Here is a 19,937-nt window from a genome sequence, read left to right as displayed (position 1 = left end):
AAGATCAGAGTCAATCAGAGTCCAGGCATGCACTGGTTGTTAATAGTATCCATATAAGAACTTGAGATTGGTGTGTAATGTTGTTACTGTTATGTAGCCTACATCCAAACTAGTCTGAAAAAAGAGCACGATACAGAGTGAACGCTAACAAGAGAGACTGAGGGAGACAAAACTTCATTTGCTTCACTGCAGTTATGCACCAAAGCAAAAGAAACAACAACAAAAAACCCTTCAGCAGATTGTCAGCACTTCAAAGGCATTTTTGGCATTTTCAGTCTCCCTTTTCACCCCTGCAAGGCTGCTTTTTAAAATATTTTCAAGCGTAACATAGTTGCACAGCTAATACTAAAATATAGAATAAAGACTTTGTATTAGTGTCTTGTGTTTCAAACAGACAGGAAACTGCCAAAAAAGGGCAATTCTTGATTTAGTTTCAGTTCCAGAGTTTGATTCCTGGAACTGTCGGGTTGAAAAGAGCTTTACTTCTCGGTGTTTTTTTGTCTGTGGTGTATCAAGGTTTAATTTCTTTCCCAGCAGCCTGAAATGAAACTTAACTTGCATGACACATAACTGTTGTCAAAGGCACTGAGACTAAATGTCTGTGTACTTGCCATGTTTACCTTCGATCTGTTTGTTTAATGAACAACAGATGGGGTAACTTATGGTATATAAGAAGGTAGCATGAGTCTTCTCACAGTTTCAGCAAGTCTGGCCTAAAATTAAGCGTTTTGCCAGAGGACACGTGACAATCTTGTAGTTGCATTTTGAGATATAGTTTTAAAGAGTAGTTTTATTCAATTAGTTGCACTTAATTATTGTTACACTGATAATTATGTAATCTAGTCTTTTTATCCTGCTTCTCTCCACACTTCATCATATATTGTTTTGCACCAATTTATATTGTTGCTTTGGCAAGTATCTTGTATTTCGGCTTTGTCAACTGAAAAGCAAACAGCTGGTTAAGTATACTGTTTATGTTTATGACTGTGTGTATATTTCAGTACATTGTGTCTGTGTGTGTGTGTGTGTTTGTTCACACTTGCTCGCACACACAGGAGCTATCTTAAGGAACATAGGCACTTGAATTTGAGCAACTGTGAGCGTAGCATGATGCCATGAGCTGAATGGCGATGAGGGTTACAAACAGCTCCAACTTTGCATGGGTCTATTAGCCTACTGTGAGTCACTGATACATTGTGTGTTTCAGTGTGTGTGTCAAGCATCGGGCACGGTTTTCATTCCTAGTCAGCTGAGAACAGAACAAGGTGAGAGGAGGACTTCTCTCTGTACTGAGTGGTGTGCTTGTTTGGAGCCGCGCACTTGCAGGACTGCGCTGCTCTTTTGTTTGTCTGGTTATTGATTGTCTCTGGCTGAAGCTCGCAGACATCCTTTATGTTCCCATGTTGTCCATTGTGCAAGCTGCTTGGAGCTGGGAGCCTGGGGAGAGAGAGAGAGACAAAGGCAGAGAAGGAGATGGACTAGCTTCCAGTTTAAGGGATTCTGGAGCTGACAAGAAGAGGGCAGGGGAGGTGATTTAGAGGGAGAAGCAGAAACATAATTATAGGAAGATAGTGAAGCGTTCAATATGAGAACACATGAGAGGAGAGCTTATAAGTTATTAATTGACAAGTTCTCCTCTGTCTCTCACTGCTTTTGTCATGAACTAATTTACTCAATTTGTCTGTCAAATTCTCCTGACCCTGACAGATTTTTTGCTGTACTCTTCCTCTCCTTTGATTCCATCATGTCCATTTTTTCTCTCCCCATAGTCAGTGGTGATAATGAGCTGAATTAGTCCGCCAGTGTTCCATTTGTAACCATCAACTGGATGATGCTACAAATGTTTCCTCCCTGTCCTTACTGCACCCTTTCCAGGGTCTGAACACCCGCCAAGCACCAAATGCTGGTAGATGGGGGAGTAAATCTTGGAAGGCTTTCCACCACACTGCAGGGAAAATGTTTGTACCAGAATAGTCATAAAATGAAATATCTGGCATGATAGCTCACAGAAAACTATTTCACAGTGTGTTTTCAGTACATGAAAGTTAATTGTAACATTTTGGTTGCCTAATAAAGTCTTGTTCAGTGTTCGGTTATACTAAAAGACCCTCTAAGTAATCAGATGTTCATTTTTTTCTCATTGGCCCATTTTGTTTTAAGCCTGTATTTTTGCTAGCCAAAACCTTTAGCATTATCACAGTTAATCATAGACTGTAAATTCACTGCGCTAACCGTGGTCAGCTCTACCCTTTTGCCCAAAAATGATCAGTTCTGGCTCCAAAAAAAAAGTCCCTAAGCCTGTGGGTGAGATCACGATAGCTACCTCCTTTTTAATTTTTTTTTAAGTCTATGTATCGACATAACAGCTCTCTGCTCAATTGTAACTCGCTGACGGTCTGCTGCTTGCTTCTGTTGATTAAGCTGCAGCAAAATTTACAAGGAGCAAGCCAGCCTTTAAAACAAAAACCCATTGACAAAGAGGGGGCTAAAAGCTAATAAAAAGGATGTTTTAAGAGAAATGGAGGTTCAAGAGGCTGGCTATGGTAACTGTTGAGATGTTGAGAGTTTTAGTGTGTGTTGTGAGCATGTCAAAGAGAATAGCAGTTCCTCTCAGGCATATTCACTTTGATGCACTACTGCACTTAAAATGTTGTGTTTTACCTGATTTTATATATCCTATTTAACTACTTTAATTTTACTTTTTACTATTTTTACCATTTTACTATTATTGCTATTTTTATTTTAAGTCTTATATTACATTTATGATGTTTTTTTAAACATATTTTTACGTTCTATTTATGTCCTTTAAAAAAAAGCACTTCAAGCTGCATTTCGCGTATAAAAGATGCTTTACAAATAGTTATTATTATTATTATTATTATTACTGAGCTGACTGACCAGCCCAACAGCTAATCTTGCTCCATACTTCTATAAAATGACTGTAGCTGAATGACAGAGTAATGGGCCTGGCAGACATGATGGACAGGGAGCTCCAAAGCAGGTTGCCTTACTTGTCACACCTCATTAGAACAATGTGGCAAACTGTGGACAGGGTTCAGGGGAATGAAAAGAACTTGTTGTGACTGTGCAGCCAGGTTACAGGTAATAAAAAAACAAAAGCAAAGCAAAAATGCCCCCTTTCCCAGTAAATCTCCATAAAGACATTGCTGGTATAAATATCAATATCAAATTCAAATAAGCTTTATTGGCATGACAGATCAAAACTCTGTTTTGCCAAAGCAGTACAGAAAATTATTAATTTTTACATATGATTAATAATACATATACAACTATGCAAATATCAACAAATATCAAATACAGTATAGGCCAGTAAAAGGCTTTTTAAAAAAACAGATGTAATCACACAGAAACATGTATCACAGAGTTTCTCTTAATGTATGACAATATCAGTAACTGTTATTTGAAAGATATATATATTAATACTGTTGGCTGAATAAACACTCCAGTCTACATCTTAAGAGCCAATGAACTTAGGTCAAACTATGCCATTGAGTGCAATAAATGTTGCTTTATTTCTATTTCTGGATTTGTAAGTAGGAATATTTTTAGGAGTCTTTCTACCTATGGTCATGAAGTGCATACTGCAGCTTTAATTCTAATCTGTGTGCACTTCAGGAAGAGACATAAACGTCTATTTGATTCAGTGGAGTTTCTCAGTTCTTAGCATCATGCAGGGAAGCTTTAAAATCCTTGCAGGCAACGATCCACCTTGGAATTGACTAATCGCTGCTAGACTATTAACTTCTAAATTATTAATAGTAATCAGTAATGCCTGCTGTTCAGTTTAAACCTGTGCTGAGCTGCAGTTTTGGAGGCAAAATAGTAGGATTATATTGTAATCCAGCCCACATGGTGATACACAGATTAAAACTGATTTACCACACATGCAAGCAGAGGTTTGTGTGTTTATTAATGTTTATGTAATTCACCAATTTTTAATTGTTATCAAAAAATCTCCCACAAAGATCCTATTGAGTTCCAACATTATGGTCATTATTGCCAATTGCTTAATGCTGTTTACAATCTTTGTATGGTGTAAATCAAGAATGAGTGAAGAAAATAAAAAAGTATAATTTTATTGGAATAGACAACTATAAACATTTACTTCAGTCTCAAACATTTTCTTAGTGTGTAGCCCTTTATGTCTTATGTCTTATGTGTTCCTGCTGCTGAGTCTGTGCTTGAGTGCAGGCTAGAAGTTTATATTGTGAATGTTGCCTTTTAGTATCTTGAATCTGTCCCGAGTCAATGAATTTGCCGGTTTGTACTGTACCAGATAGCTTTCAAAGAAAAGTGTGGATGAAAAAGGCTTCTGTGCATTTTATTTATTCATGAATCTTTTTATTGTTTGGTTTCTGCTGTGCTAAGGAGCATTGTGTGCTTTGATAGGACACCTCACTTTCCATCTCATCCCTGTCAATTAATACAGCTATGCTCTTAAAAACTGAAGCAAAAACCATAAAGGTGGACAAAATGATGTTTTAATATTTCAACACACAAATGTATGTAGAAACACATGCTTACATACATACTTGCATTTATGAAACACTGTGTAAGAACAAGGAGGGAAGAAACACTAAATCAACCGTCTAATCCTGTGTAACAACCTTGTTTGCAACTGATGCAAAATACATCAGCAGGTCGCTCGCTTAATCTCAATAGCATGTCAAGAAACCCAGCATGACATCAGCACCAGAGACCAGTCAGATGGCCGAGCTCCTTTAACCACCCAGTCATTAGCTTAAATACATATTACACAAGAGCAGTTAAATATGACTCACCTTTTAAATGAGCCACCATCATAAATGAGCCACCGTCTCTGCACTGCCAAAGGACATTTGTTCAGTGTTTTTTTAGAGTACCGTTTCAAGTTGCATTTGGACATAAATATGGAGTTCTTTCACATTTTGATTTCTCTCTCTCTGAGAAGCGAGATAATATCCAGCTGGGTGTAACTCATCTGTGTTACCACCCTTGTTGATGCATGGTTGCTCACAGTGAAACCTAGTTATTACATCTTCTAGCATATGTTTAACTAATCCTTGAAAAGAAGTGGATTAAAGATTAAGTTAAAAAAAGAGGCTGCTATACTTTTGGGTGTGTTAAGGTAAGCTAACAGAAGAAAGAGGCAATATTAAGAAAGAGTTTGAAGACACTAAAGATACTTAGCTCAGCTTAAATTAATTGCCAACAATTTTGATCATCGGTTAAAATGTTGTCATTTTTTAAGAAAGACGTCCGTATTCTCTGATTCCACCTTCTCAAATGTGAATATTTTCTGGTTTCTTTGATCTTCTCTGAAAAAACAAGATATTTGAGGACGTCACCTTTACCTTTGAGAAACAGTGGTTGACATTTTTCACCACACATTTAATGGACCAAACTACTGATGAGTTTGATCAGGAACAGAACTGTCATGTTACTCAATATGAAAAAAATAATTAGTTACAGCCCTGGTCTGAAGTGATTCGAGAAATGTACTTAGATTTGATACATTATGGTGGTGTTATGATTCAGTACATGGCCTTTAGAAGGTGCCTGTTCAATTTCTAATTTGTTAAAACCTAATAAATGTAGAAAATCTTACATAAAGTTTCACACAAAGTACATTTGAGACTCAAAAAACAAACAAGGATCATTTAAGAGTGTTTCCTCATCAGGGTAATTTACAAAAACAACATCAGGGCTTGTTCATGTAACAATAAAACCTAATTTAATGACAACAACACAAGCTGTCACCACAGTTTAACAGCAATAATACGCAGCATTCTGAATTTTATAATTCACTTTGCATTATACATCATGCAGTATCGCTATGCTCATACAATCCATATAGCTGTTGGACAATCATGTTACTTTGACTGTGCAGGTAAAAAGAGGAGAGCGGTTAAAATACAGACAGGAGGAGGGAAGGTAGATAACATAATCAAGTGAATAGAAGGCTCTGGATTAATTTAAATGGGTGTGTGTGTGTGTGTGTGTGTGTGTGTGTGTGTGTGTGTGTGTGTGTGTGTGTGTGTGTGTGTGTGTGTGTGTGTGTGTGTGTGTGTGTGTGTGCGCGCATGTGTGTTTGTATTTCTCATTAACAACAGCTTGTAATCACATAGACTAGTGGACTGTTCTGTTTCTGGTAGATGCTCTGCGCTTGTTTGCTCAAAAAGCTTCATTCCATCCATTATACATGCAAATAGGATTCAAAATTGAAAATTTGGCTGGTAAAATAAACATATTTATTTGTGTAAATATATCACATGTGATGAATAATTAATCCAACGAGGTCTCTTTTCATATTTAATGCATCAACCCCCAAATTTTCCAAGTGCCTTTGGCTTTGCCGTAATTGGGAACATATCCTGCATCAGACATCCTGCATTATTACTGTCAGTTACAACACGCAAGCCTGCATAACAGTATGCACACACTCTGGCCTGGTAACCACAGAAATCATGATGGTAACACAGTCGCAGTACTGATTGACACCTGAGGGTGATGATGGCAGCATGACAGCTGTGTCAAAGAGAGAGACGTGTCGTCTCCTGTGGGACAAACGCTGTTTTAATGAGAGTTTGTCACTGTTGTATTGAAGCAGAGAGGCACAGCCACATACATCATATGCTATCAGTCATTACATTTATGCTGATGGTGAATATGTATATTTGCACATTTCCAGACGGTCGATGTGTTATTTCTTTGTACAATCATAGAAATTTTTCTCTGCACTGACATTAAAAAAACTTAATAGCGTAATAGCTGCATTTTTTCTTTTCACTGAGAGATTTAAATATCTTTCATACATAATGAAGCCCTCTTCCTCACTCTGTCTGCACTCTCTGCATGCCTCGCTGTGTTCTGGTGCTTGACCTAATTGTAGCTGTAGAGGGCTATTAGGACGTGACTCCAACCCATTATCAGGTTGACGTTATGCCGGTGACGACTTGACTCACCTTCTAGCACAATGTTTCACATTTAGACCTCGTGTCACCTTTTTGTCTCACGGTTCTAGCGCATCTGCTCCCTGATACAGAACCTTCCATATCTAACACTGCAGGCAGAGATAGCATGATTACCAATGAGCTGTTACTGCTTCATAGCATTCGGATTGAAAAGCGTGACATTATCTTGTCGGATCTCCTGCTGTGAGGTTAATGGGGAAGTCACTGTGTTATCCATGATCAAAAATATTCCACTATCTAGCAGGCAGGGGTGGCAGAGGTGTGCATGTGCAAGCTGCAACCGGTATTTAGCAATGTGACTTATTTAATGTTAATTGTAGAATAACCTTTGCAAGCATCAAGAAGCAGACACACAAGCACGCACACACCTCAGATCTGGAATATTATTTTACTCAGGTAGATGTTGGAGAGGTTGTTCTGGAAGAGTTTTGCAGAAGTTGCAGCACGTTGTTGCCGTGACCTGATTTCCTGTGACAGGAATTACTCGAGCATCCAGTCTGACACAAATACACACACACACACACACACACACACACACACACACACACACACACACACACGCACACATCCATTTCCCTTTCAAGCTTGCGCTGCTGCTCTGCTTCTGCATGTTCACTACACTGTCACAAAATGAACCAAACCTGCTTCTCACCTTCTTTTATCCCATCTGCACATGCGATGGAATTTAATATACTAGCTCAAAATCTCCCACTGAAAACGCAGCATGCTCTACATCCTGCAGATGTGTGGTTACCGTGGCACAGATTTCTAAAATATGTGTCACAATCCTGCTTTTAGTCACACATACACTGCACACCCTGTTAGGCATTAAAAAAAAAAAAAGCTCATCCATATCGTGTGTCTTCAGTCTGTCTCGCTTTTTCACGTTTTCTCTTTACTGTGCCATTTCTCTCTCTCCCATCTCTTTCTCTATCACCTTACTCCCTCACACACACCTGCACCCTTCCCTTCCACCCTCCTCCCGCAAATCCTGTTTTAATGCAAAGCTTAGGTATTCATACATGCAAATAAGCCATAAAGCACAAAGTCATAGAGATTTGCCCTACAGACACACTGACACTGCAAGCACAGTGCACATTGCATCACTTACCGTAACACTCTCTGTGTGTTGGACCATGATAAATGCATGATGGAGTGTGTGTGTGTGTGTTGCACTGTGGTCTCAAACCCTGGCATTCTAGTTATCTATACATATCAGTTGTTAATTTGCGGCTAGTTTAAGACAACTGACAAGCACTTAACCTGCACCAAAAGCCGCACTGCAGCAGCTTCTCTCTCTCTCTCTCTTTAGCTGTCCTTCTGTACAGTTTAATGTTCCCTCTCTCTCTCTCCGTCTGTTGCCATCTCCTGATTATTTTTCCTTCTCTTGCTCCCCCTGCTGTATCTGCATCTCCACCATTTTCTATTCCTATCGCTATCCTTCAGTTTTCTCCAGTGACCTCCCTTGCTCTCTCTCTGTGCTGCTGCCTTTCTTTGTGTTATGTCTTCAGTATAAGTAGGCACAATTAATCCTACCCCCCAACCCCCCTGACACCCCTTTTTTTAATTCTTTTGGCTCAGAAGGTAGGGGATTGACCAAAGAAGTGTGCATCTGTATGAGTCACTGTGCTTGTGTGTGTGTGTGTGTGTGTGTGTGTGTGTGTGTGTGTGTGTGTGTGTGTGTGTGTGTGTGTGTGTGTGTGTGTGTGTGTGTGTGTGTGTGTGAGACAGAAGACTGGTAGGGGGTGTGTAAGGAGGTGAAGAGCATTGCGTCATCGGGGGGTGTGTTGAGCGGGAGGTGGGCTGAGCCGGCTGTCAGTCAGTGACGTGAGTGGAGCACGTGCGTCGGTCATGGCTGGGAAGACGTGCGACGGTTATCTGGCTGTAGGCGAGGAGAGCTAGAAAGAGCAGCAGCTCCCTTGCTGACGGGCTGACCGAGGGAGTGAATGTCTGCGTGTGTGTGCGGGTGTGTGTGTGTGTGCGAGTCTGAGTCTGTGCGCATGCACATGCTGCATGGGCTGCAACTGGAGCCGCCGCTGCTACTGCCACTGCTGCTGGTGAATAATGCAGGCAGGGGAACGGACCTGGATAGCATGCAGGGAGTCTGATTAATAATGCATCTTGCCGGGTTACGAGCTCTGCATTAGTTAGTTTTCTGGAACCTGTAGCTGCCTGCTGCCTACCTGACTTACTGACTTCCCACCTACCTTTTCTGCCTGCCACTGCCAGCCTCTCTACCTGACTGGTGGACTGTCTTACTTATTCAGAAAATGTCTCACTACCACTTCATCAAATGCTGTAAGTAGCCACTCAGCATCTCTTTATCAGTATGTGTGTGTGTGTATTTGTGTGCGTGCGTGCGTGCGTAGGTGTGTGTAAGTGTACTTGAACATGCCTCAGCCTTGGGTGTGTACCTGTTATATTACCACTTACTATATGTGCAGGTTACCCACACTGTGTGGGTTTATATGCTTAGGAATTCTGGTCACCTGCTGCCGACACAGCCTCACCATCTAAACTTCAATTTTGTGTGTGTGTGCAGTAAGTGGGTGTGTGAGCTTGCTGCAGAGAGCTGCTGCAAACATGTGAAGCTGACCGGTGAATGCGGCAGGTAGCAGGAGAGGGAAAGAAAAACCAGCGCCACAAAAGATGCAGATCCCATGAGTGTCTGGCATATTCATAACACACTGACAGGCTGATTGAGAGAGCAAGTCATTTGAGAGGGAGAAGGACAGATGGAGAGAAAGTGAGGGTGATTTAGAGGAGTGTTGGAGGGAGCGAGGGAATGGCAGGATTGGGAAATGGAAAGGAGGTGAGGATAAGATGAGTGACATATGAAGAATGTGGCCAAGTGGTGGGATGAGTGATAAGTAGACTTGAGGAGGAATATAGTGGATTGATGCTACTTTAAAAGGTACTGGCAAGGAAGGTGGTAAGAAAAGAAGGAGAATAAAAGAGGAGAAATAAGATAATTCATTAATAGTTAATAAATGCAGCCAGAAAGTCCTGTATGTTTATGGTATCTGCAGCTCAAAGTGTGTGTGTGTGTGCTATTTTCAAATTTACAAGCTCCCGCAGTGTTGTCAATGTCATTTGCTGGAGCCTGCATGGGATGTTTTACATTCAATCAATAACTGATAGCCAGGAGATGGGATGGCAGAAGGAGAAAGCTTTTTAGCCGGGTCTCTCTTTAACACTGCATCTCTTCTCAGATTCATTTAGCCCCCTTTTTTCCCATTGGACTGAGTCCTACTGTCCTTTCCCACTCTCATTCACATTCAGACTTTCTGCGTAGAGCAATTCATCACACAGCGGCTAACGGCAGTATTATTTTTGTATGTCGGTATAGAGCAGACGTTATGTCATACTTTTTCTATCCAAATATTGAGTGAATTTTTTTGCAAACCTTTTCAAATGAAAAAAAAGTGTGTGTTTTCATCAGCTAAGTTGTTGTGCATTATATCCATATGAAAAATGGAAAATCAAGCGTACTGATTGAGGGCAAATTCTTATTGATCCTTTCTGTCAACCAGTGTTGGCTGTAGTTGACGTTTCCATCTAGAACCGGGAGCCAAGAAATGCTCCTTGCAATGTTCTGCTGATGACAAAGATTTTCTATCGACAATATATCACATCTAAAGCCACAAGTAAACTGCTGGGCAGTTCAAGTGGAAGTTGAAGTGCAGTTTTAGCACACTAAACAGACATCATTACTTATTTAGGAGTGCATTTGTATCACTTTATGTAATTATCTTTACAGACAGAAAAAACGTTTTACTTCAGGATGTTCAGCTGTTCTTGATAGATGATTTAAAAAAGAATGTGATGGACATACATCTATTACATATACAGTACATAATGTTGTGTGTGTGAGAGTCATGTCAGCATCAATATGTCATATCATGGGATGTCTTTCATGTGCTGGGAGTTTATAGGTTGATGCCACTATAGCCTTGAATGCAGGCCGGGCGATGGACACTGAAGGATATGAGTGGCAAAACCAAAGAAAACAGAATGGAGTCAAGACAGAGAAAGAGATGCTTTGTAGATTAACCCCATTCACATTTTGTGTTGTGTGAGACACAGTTGACCACCAAGCCTTTAATAGGGCTAGGGATGGATATGTCGATCGGTCAGTTGGTCCACTACTTTGGTTCTGCTGGATTGATATCAGTGAAATTTTGTCCAGACAATCATGGTTCCCAATGGATGAAGCCTTGATGAGCCTCTCATTTTTCCTCCAGCACCACAATGACGTTTACATTTTTATTTTTTTTGGTGAAATGTCTCAATAACTACTAGATGGATTGCCATAATATTTGGTACAGATATCCCAGAAGATGAATCCTACTGACTTTTACTGAGATCATAAGGTCAAAATTTCAATTTGTCCAATGCTTTGATTTATCTATCTCACAGTTTGGTTGCCTTTAAATGAAAAATACAACCTCACAGAGCCATTAGTGTGGCTGTTGACTCCTAATCTTCCACACACCTACTGAGCCATGTACTCACAATACATCCATGGCCATTACACTGACACATTGGCCAAGTCTGGTCATCTGGGGTGTGCATATATGTAATATAGTTATATAGATTCTCACAAAAGTGATATATTAGAAAGGGCTGAGGAGAGGGGAAACATGCAAGTATAAGAAAAAAAAAGGAGGCAATAACACAGGAGTGAAGAAGTTGGACTATAGAGAGATGGAGTGGCATTATATTGGAAAAGGCAGCCGGTTGAGGGTGTTTTTGAGTTTGTGTGTATGTGTTTGTTAGCTCACTCTGCAGCCAAGTTCCTGGAATTAAAATACAGTTAAAGCAGACACCTGGCATGAACAGTATAATAATGACCCCCATTGTCTGGAACGTGAACACAAAAGAATGTTTTGGGTTTTTTCTTTTTTCTTTTTCTTTTACATGTCTAACCAGAGCAGATGGCACTGGTGTATTGTACAGGAGGTGTTTGTGTGTCTGTGTGTGTGTGTGTATATATGTGTGTTAAAGAGGGGTGGAGGGGGCAGGTGTTTGAATGAATGTGAAGATGTATATCAAGCAGGAAAAAGCACAAAGGGACACATCAGCTTCATTTGTCTGCCTGGACGGCTTTGTGTCTCTCTGATAGAGATCAGGTCCAAACACACCTCAGTGCCTACAGATAAGAAACCGCAGTATATATTGTATAGGGCTGACCCAAAGTAGCAACAGTCTACTCATGTCTGTTATTGTTGTGTTGATTTTCACTCTTTGGTGTTCAAAGACATTTTCACTTTACTTTCTGCATATGCAAAGAGTTAAAGACACATGAGGGAGATGTGGGAAACATGAGGTCTACATGTAATACTTCAAAGGTACTAACACTAGCAATACTTTCCACCTGACGAGCAGACTGATATGCGCTCAGACACAGACAGAAAGAGTTGAGATACTGAGACAGAGACATCTTCTCTCAAATAGATCAGTGGAGAGACAAACAAAGTGGGCACAAAAGGACGAGAGCAACAAAGGCGCAACAAAGTTTAATTTGATCAAAGAATGCATAAGAAATGGAGACAGCGGGGCCAAAGAGAGTCTGTGAGTCAGAAAGACAAACACAACATACACTCTGTCTCTGCTTAGACATCTTTCTCTTCATGTTCTGCTTGTCCTCTGGGCTGGCTGTGACCTGAATTTGTCAAACTGTCAATGCTATCAATGCCAGTGCACTTGGTATATGAGCATATATACACTAAATTCCTCTGCTGGTGTATGCACTTTGACTTTAAGTTTCAGTGTGGAGGATTTAGTGGCATCTAGCAGTGAGGTTGCAGATGGCAACCAACTGAATACCAATCCCCCTCCTCTTCCAACCGTGTAGGAGAATCTATGGTGGCTCCAAAAAAACATGATACAGTTTTTGGTGTGTCTGTTCTAGGCTACTGTAAAAATATGGCGGTACAACATGGTGGGCTCCATGAAAGAAGACCCACTCCCTATGTAGAAATAAAGGGCTCATTCTAAGGTAACGAAAAAACATTCTTATTTTCAGGCGATTACATACCATTCCATTTCTGCCAAATCCGTTCGGCTAGATGCCACTAAATTCTACACACTGCACCTTTAACTCTTATATAATTTATGTAATACATTTTTCATTTGTTAAGGGTGCACTTTTACCTGTGCACACTTACTTTACATTCTAATCATCCAAGCAGACCCTAATAGGTTTAGCTGCTGCCGCAAGATGAGATGTGTTTGGCGAAGTTCCACAAAAGACTAAGAGAGAGAGATTGTGCGGAGTCAGGAGAATCATTACACATTGTTGGTATAGGAGAGACAACAGACAAAATGCTGTGATGCTTCTATCAACTGGCCCCAGGGCTAAACAGACACAGCAAATACAGTTTACAGTAAATATGCTAAATGATTGAAACGAACAAAAGCACACATAATGCATACACAACAATATAAGAGACATTTAAACATAGGTCAGCCTGGAGGTAAAGCTCGCAGGGTTGGTGTTTTATGATCTGAGCCTTGTGTTGTTCGATCAGTATCAAACTGTATTAGAGTAAATACGCTGGACTAAAGTGTTTTCACTGATTAAGCCATTTGTCTTCCTCATTCTTGCCATCAGAATTTAAAGTAACATAATGCAACCATTGTACCTTTTAAAATAAGATCTTCAAATCATTTTGATGGTACACTGACTTGTAATAGAGAGAATAGTACCTCTTTCATTCACACTCTGCGCCCCAAATACCTGTTCTTACACTATATAACTAGGGTTATGCAAGTATGATCACCTGTGAGAAACAGTAGTTACCTGGATGTAACTCCAGTTCTATAAGTATGTGCAGATGGGTCTTCAGCTAATACACGACAGCTGGCTTGCCTGATAAGCCCCTCGATAAATTACAATAACTTATTATCTTGCCATTATCTAACTATATTGTTATCAAAAAACTAAAATACATACTAGCCACAGGACTCCATGGTGTGTGAATATGATGTGGATTGTACCACAGGTCAGTCAGTATAACACTAGCTGTTAGCGTCTACATTTTAGCACACACTTTAGCTGCTATGGGTTCAGATGTTGATGATCATGGAAATAGGTTCAGCCAGAAGCACAGCGAGGGATGTCACAACAGTAACCCTGTGTCTAGACTGCAAGCATAGTGAATCTACACAGGAGACCCGAACGCCTCCTGTGTAGTTGGAGCACTCACTGCTAAAAGTGCTGCTCACGCTACCCCACGCTCTGTGGGCGACACCCACAGCATGAGTGTTGAATTCTGCTCCTCTTCAATTAGTGCTCCCTCATGTTACAATAGTGCAGTAACCTCACTGCTCATATATTAACAGAATGAAATGCACCAGAGTCCCATAATTACCACTTGCGGCAGCAGAGGCTGCTGTTGCTTCTACTCAACATAGTCTCGCTTTAAATGGAAATAGTTTGTGCATAAGTAAATTCTATATATTTATTTGTCTTGCTGTCTCTCTCTCTCTTTCCATCCTACCAGGTTGTTTCCAGCTTTGTAATGTCTTTCGTCAGAACATGGAGATAGACCAGTGTCTGCTGGAGTCTCTCCCCATTGGCCAGCGCCAGCGGCTGGTCAGGAGGATGCGCTGTGACCAAATAAGAGCATACTACGAAAGGGAAAAGAGTCTGCAGCGGCAGCAGGGTGGTATAAAGGTCCGAGTCCCACCCACTCACCGCAAGAAGCAACGCGTTCGCTTTAGCCTCGCTGATGTCATACAGGATGCCATCATTCGCCATGACGACAAAGAAGGTGTGTGTATTGGTTTGCGTTTAAAAAGTGCATGTCTGTTGTGTGGTGAGATAGTAGTGTGTGTGGTTGTGTACACAGTAAACATTTGAGGGAGAGGACTGGATACTACATTTGCAGTGTTGGCACAGCTACATATATTGTCTGTCACATACTGTTAAATTTTCTGACACACATTCACAGCAGTGGGACAAAACAGTGCTGCTGTCTGCAGGTCTGACGATTTGTTCTGCTGGAATCTGGCTACTCAACTAGGAGAACTGAGTAGAGCTCTTATCCTGACACTAACAGCTCTCAAGGACAAAATATTGTAGTAAATATAATGCCCGCTCGGGGTTTCCCGCAGAAAATGTGTTGGTGGTGGGGAGCAGTGAGAGGGGGGAATTTTACTTTGTTGGGGGGGACTGTAGGCCGTACCTTGTCCTATTCTTACCGCATATTGTATTTTGTCACTTTCCTTCAATTTAAGATATTCTCTGAACTATATTATATAGTAATTAGTTATTTAGTATACACTAGTATTTTTATTCTCTGAACTACAGTCACCTGCAACTTCATTAGGAACACGTGCAATATAATTCAATCCAATACAACAGCTCTGCTATAAATTCTGCTTTTTTTGAAGTTTATACATTTTCAGTTTTTGTTGACATTATCAAAAAAGTGATAATTCTACTATGTTTATTACTGAGGTGGTACTAAGTGGTGGTGGTGTACTTGGGTGCATTACATTGAATGGTGTTCTTAATATTTTGCCCTCCTCATGTATGTTAATGGAGTGGACAAAATATTAGGAACACCTTTCAATGTAATGCACCCTAATACACCACAATCACTCAATAATGAACATAAAGCAGAATTTTCACCTTCTTGTCAAAAAATGTATAAGCTTCATAAATGTAGAATTTATAGCAGAGCTGCTGTATTGGATTAAATTAGATTGCACAGGTTAAACCATTGAGTCTATTTTTATATAGTAAACTTATTCTATGAACTATATTTTATAGTAATTACAAGTTATATAGTATTATACAGTTAAGTAGTTATATTCAGTTTCAGTAGCATTAGCATCACATTTGTGTTGAATGCCTCACTCTCTCTCTCTTCAGGTCTGTTGAATGAGAAACATCTGAGTGACTTAAAATTGACGTTTTTTAACATCAGCTGATAAAACGTGCATTAATATCACCTGTTTAGTTGGAGCCGTTCATATACTCTGAGCCGGTTAGCCTGAAACTTGTTACTATAGTAACGTTTTAGTTACCTGTCTGAGGATAAACGTTGTTAATGTTGAGATCACATGGCGCTGTTTGCATTAGTGTTTCGGGCTCCGCTGTTTTTTTCTGAGCAGGTTCTGCCTCAGATGATGTATATTTATGTTTTAACCAGCGGTCTGTGTTTGTTTCCTTAAACTTAATATCAGTGTTAGCGTGTCTATGTTATGCTAGCGGGAGGTACAGAGAGAGCTACAGGTATGTTCAGGGTCGAAGTCAGACAGTCGGACACAGCGGTTCCGGCCAGTCATCCTGCAGTAAGCACCGCTGCAGACGTTGGTTGAACATTAATATACATCGCTGTAAATGTGTGCGGGAATTTCCCGCATTATAAGTGTTGGATTTGTGCACAATTTATTGCGCATTAAATTGTGCGCAATACCCGCAATCCCGCGCTGAAATTCAGACCCTGCATATATATACTGTACATATACTTTTTAAAAAATGTTTTGAAGACAGTAGTTAAGGCGGCACGCGTGTATTGCTTAGGTGGCCACCTAAGCTGTAAAGTGCTGGGAAACCCTGCCGCTATTGTAAGCAAACTGTTATTCCACAGAGTGGCTGTCACTTTTTTTCTTCTTGGAGTCCGGGAAAATGAGGCCCCTTCTCTTTTTGTCCAATTTCACCTACAACATTCAGTGTCAGTCAGAGGGTATTGTTCAAAGATGCCAAAAGTAACAAAATGCCCATAGTTACAATAGAACATATGACACAGCAAGTCTGTCTTGCAATATGAAAGTACAGATAATGTCATTTGATTAACAAGCAAACAGTATACTTTGCAGGATTGATATAAAAATGTGACTTATAGTATATGCTATCTTTTACATAGACATAATTAAAAATATTTCATGAACCTTCCCCATTTCCCCTTAAACACCTTTTTTAAAAATCTTTGTGTGTGTCATTGTATTTGTTGGGAATGCTTTTCATGTTCATTTATATATCCATTGTCAGACATATCATCAGGGGATCTATTGACAGTAGGGTAAAATTGTGAGATCTTTGTTCAAGCAGACAGTAAATCATATTTGCCCTCAGGCTTCAGGTTTAAGCAGGACTACAGCCTTGCTTCCAGTAAAGACTTACTCATAGTGCTTTTGTAAGATCAGATAGTCAATGAACTCACAGGATTCCAGAGGCCTTCACACTTCACTCTAAAGGGCATTGATTTTCGTCCAATCTTACCATGTTTCTCTTTGTCTATGCCAATCATTCGCCAGTCATTTACGCAGCTGTCCGGGTGTATCTGTGTCAGCTCTACTCGCTATCTTTGCAGGTCACTGTGTTAATCTCTGCTCCCTGGCTGCCAGTGAGGTTCAGCTGGGGTCTGTGAGAGCAGCTGGTGTGCCATTGCAACAGCCAGACTGAAACCAGGGTTCCTTGGCTTGGCATGAATCAGACCTGCTACCCCTCTGTCTAATGCCTACCTACCAGCCATGCTCTGCCATGTCACTGAACTGGTACCAGGCTACTGTTTGCTTTGCTAAGGGAAGACCTCCTCACCTTCTGAGTGGTGTTAATGGAAATAACTGGATTTAGATGAAAGAAATAGAAGATTCATACACAGCAGATTCACTTCTAACAGATGCCTTGAGTCAAGGGCCTGATGGAAGCTTTATGATCTGTTCATATCATGTTGGTTTGTCTGCATTGCTCTCTAGGTCTTTGTGAGGGCTTGTGGGTCACTTTTAGGTAACACTGGGGTTGGTTAGGCCTTTTTGCTACATCTGGAAAATGGTTCTTGAGCGTTCAAGAGCTGCTCATGTGCAGAATAACAGTTTTACTCACAGTTGCTGCCTTAAGTTAGCTTCTTTTTGTACGGAGTGATAGGATTTGCCTCAGGCTTGGGCCCTCCCCAGAGTAATATGTCAACATTTCCGGATCTTTTCCTTTCACTACAGAAGTATTTTAAGAGAAGTGGGAATGTGTAAACAGCAAGAGCCTGCGGGTTAATCTGGTGGAAAGGGGTAAAAGTGTAACTGAAAGAGATTTGCATTTATAACTCATTGACAATTCCAGGATAAGTTAATCTCTCGCTTAGAAAGTAGACCTCAACAGAAATATTAAACAGCATACATTAGTGCTGATTTCATCTTTATAAATGATGCAAACAGTTTTACCACATCTAAATCAGATATGACACCCAAAAAAATTGGATGATATATTGATTATATTATTTTCTCAATACTATTGTTAGAGATCAGCATGTTTTAGGAATATTTTGAAAATACTTCAATTAGTAATTTGTGTCTTACATAGAAATGTTTTAAATTACATCCACTCCTTTTTTACATCTCAATCTCTGAATATGAAAATATGTTTTATTTCAAATGTTTAACTGTTTCCACTTCATACGTGTATAAGTTGCATAGTGGGAAACTGGCTCCAAACTAGCTGTGATGCCTAAAATCATGATTGTTTAAACTCAGATTTAATGTGAGCACAGATAAACTTTCCTCCTTCAGTAGATGAAAATTAAAACAGCCCTTTAGTGTCAATCTTTTCAAATACTTCATTCTGTACAGGGAGGCTCAAACATCTAAGTGAGGTAACAATAAGCAAAACACATTTTTGACTGGAGAGGCTCTTTAAATATCTCATGGGTCCCTTCAAGTGTGAAGTGTGAAATGAGACTGTCAGACTGTGTCAATGTTAGAGTGTTAGAGGCCAACAAAAATCAACGCCTCTTAGCTGATATACAATTATATCTTTAACATTGCTGTTATCTCAGACGTACTGTGCATGTCTCAACTTGATTAGTTTTCATATTTTAGCGTGTCCCCAGATGGTGCTGATTAATGAAAAAATTGATGGAAAGACATTTTGGTGACTCATCGTTATTAAGAACTGTGTGTGGAAGAGAGAAAATGAGAGATTAGTCAAATGAGATTCGGAGAGAAAACGGCTAAGGAAACAAAGAGGCTGGGAGGAAATAGATTGACAGATAGAAAGAGAGAAGGTGAACCCAAAAACAGGCTTTAATTAGAACATGACAATTCTAATTAAAGCCTTTTTTTAGTGAGCTGGCTTCAGGATTAGATTCATAGATGCAGGAGCTCAGTCTGCTGACAGGGCAGCAAACGCACACTGTCATACAAGGATTTATTTTCTTATCGGTTTTCTTGGACTGGAAATAAGAGCAAGAAATGAAATGAAGAGAAGCAGGGAGGATAAAAGAGGAAAGGGTGAACACAGTAGGGAAATTGACAAAAGAAAGAAATCGAAAGGCAGCGGGAAAGAAGCATCCAGTCCAGGAGGATACTGTACTGAAGCGTTAAGGTGAAAAAATAGCACACAAGCCTTATAGTAAAATAGAGGCAAGCTGTGCTTCATCTTTCTTCTCTTTTCCTATCTGTCATATGCAAACAACTGGCTCACTTGCCTTGTGACATTTGGTGAAATTGCTTTTCCCAAACCAATCTCTTAACTTCATCAAAGTGAGACACAAGTGGAATGGCAGCAGCTGTTGCCCTCACAGCTATGGAAGCTACAATCAATTTTTATTATGTCTTCCCATGTCAACAGACTAATGATATGAAGTATGACATGGTGGGGGTGATGATCCCCTGCAAAACACAATGTGAAAAATGTGGGGTTGATGTTGTTGATTAATGATGATAATTAATTATAAAATCTCAAGTAGGGTGAGCAGGAATTAAGACACATTTAAGATTACTGTTTTTAAGGAGAGTTTTCCCAATTCATCTGATGGTAATTAGACATTTTTGAGTGACAGTATAAAACAAACTGTTACCATCACCTGCTACCAGCAACCTGTTTGCATCCTGATACCAATGGTGCATCTTTTGTATAAATATATCCGTTTAACCATCAGACTTGGTTTAGTTTCAGTATTATGATGGTTTACCATTTGCATAAACAGGAGTTTGTGTGTGTGTGTGTGTGTGTGT

The 19,937-nt window shown here is 40.0% G+C and overlaps 1 protein-coding gene across 1 annotated transcript in view; it reads left to right on the top strand.

Annotated features, from left to right (window-relative positions):
• Positions 1–9,244: 9,244 nt before the first annotated feature.
• The window catches only part of myo16 (myosin XVI), an 80,993-nt gene continuing 70,300 nt past the window's right edge, over positions 9,245–19,937 (top strand). Inside the window, exons 1-2 of the mRNA XM_062432089.1 lie at positions 9,245–9,272; positions 14,483–14,752. Coding sequence (XP_062288073.1) covers positions 9,245–9,272; positions 14,483–14,752 — 298 coding nt within the window. The remainder of the gene's footprint in view (positions 9,273–14,482; positions 14,753–19,937) is intronic.

The sequence above is a fragment of the Scomber scombrus genome, chromosome 13, assembly GCF_963691925.1.
Source record: "Scomber scombrus chromosome 13, fScoSco1.1, whole genome shotgun sequence".
Lineage (NCBI taxonomy): Eukaryota > Metazoa > Chordata > Actinopteri > Scombriformes > Scombridae > Scomber > Scomber scombrus.
This window is presented reverse-complemented; position numbering and strand designations above follow the sequence as displayed.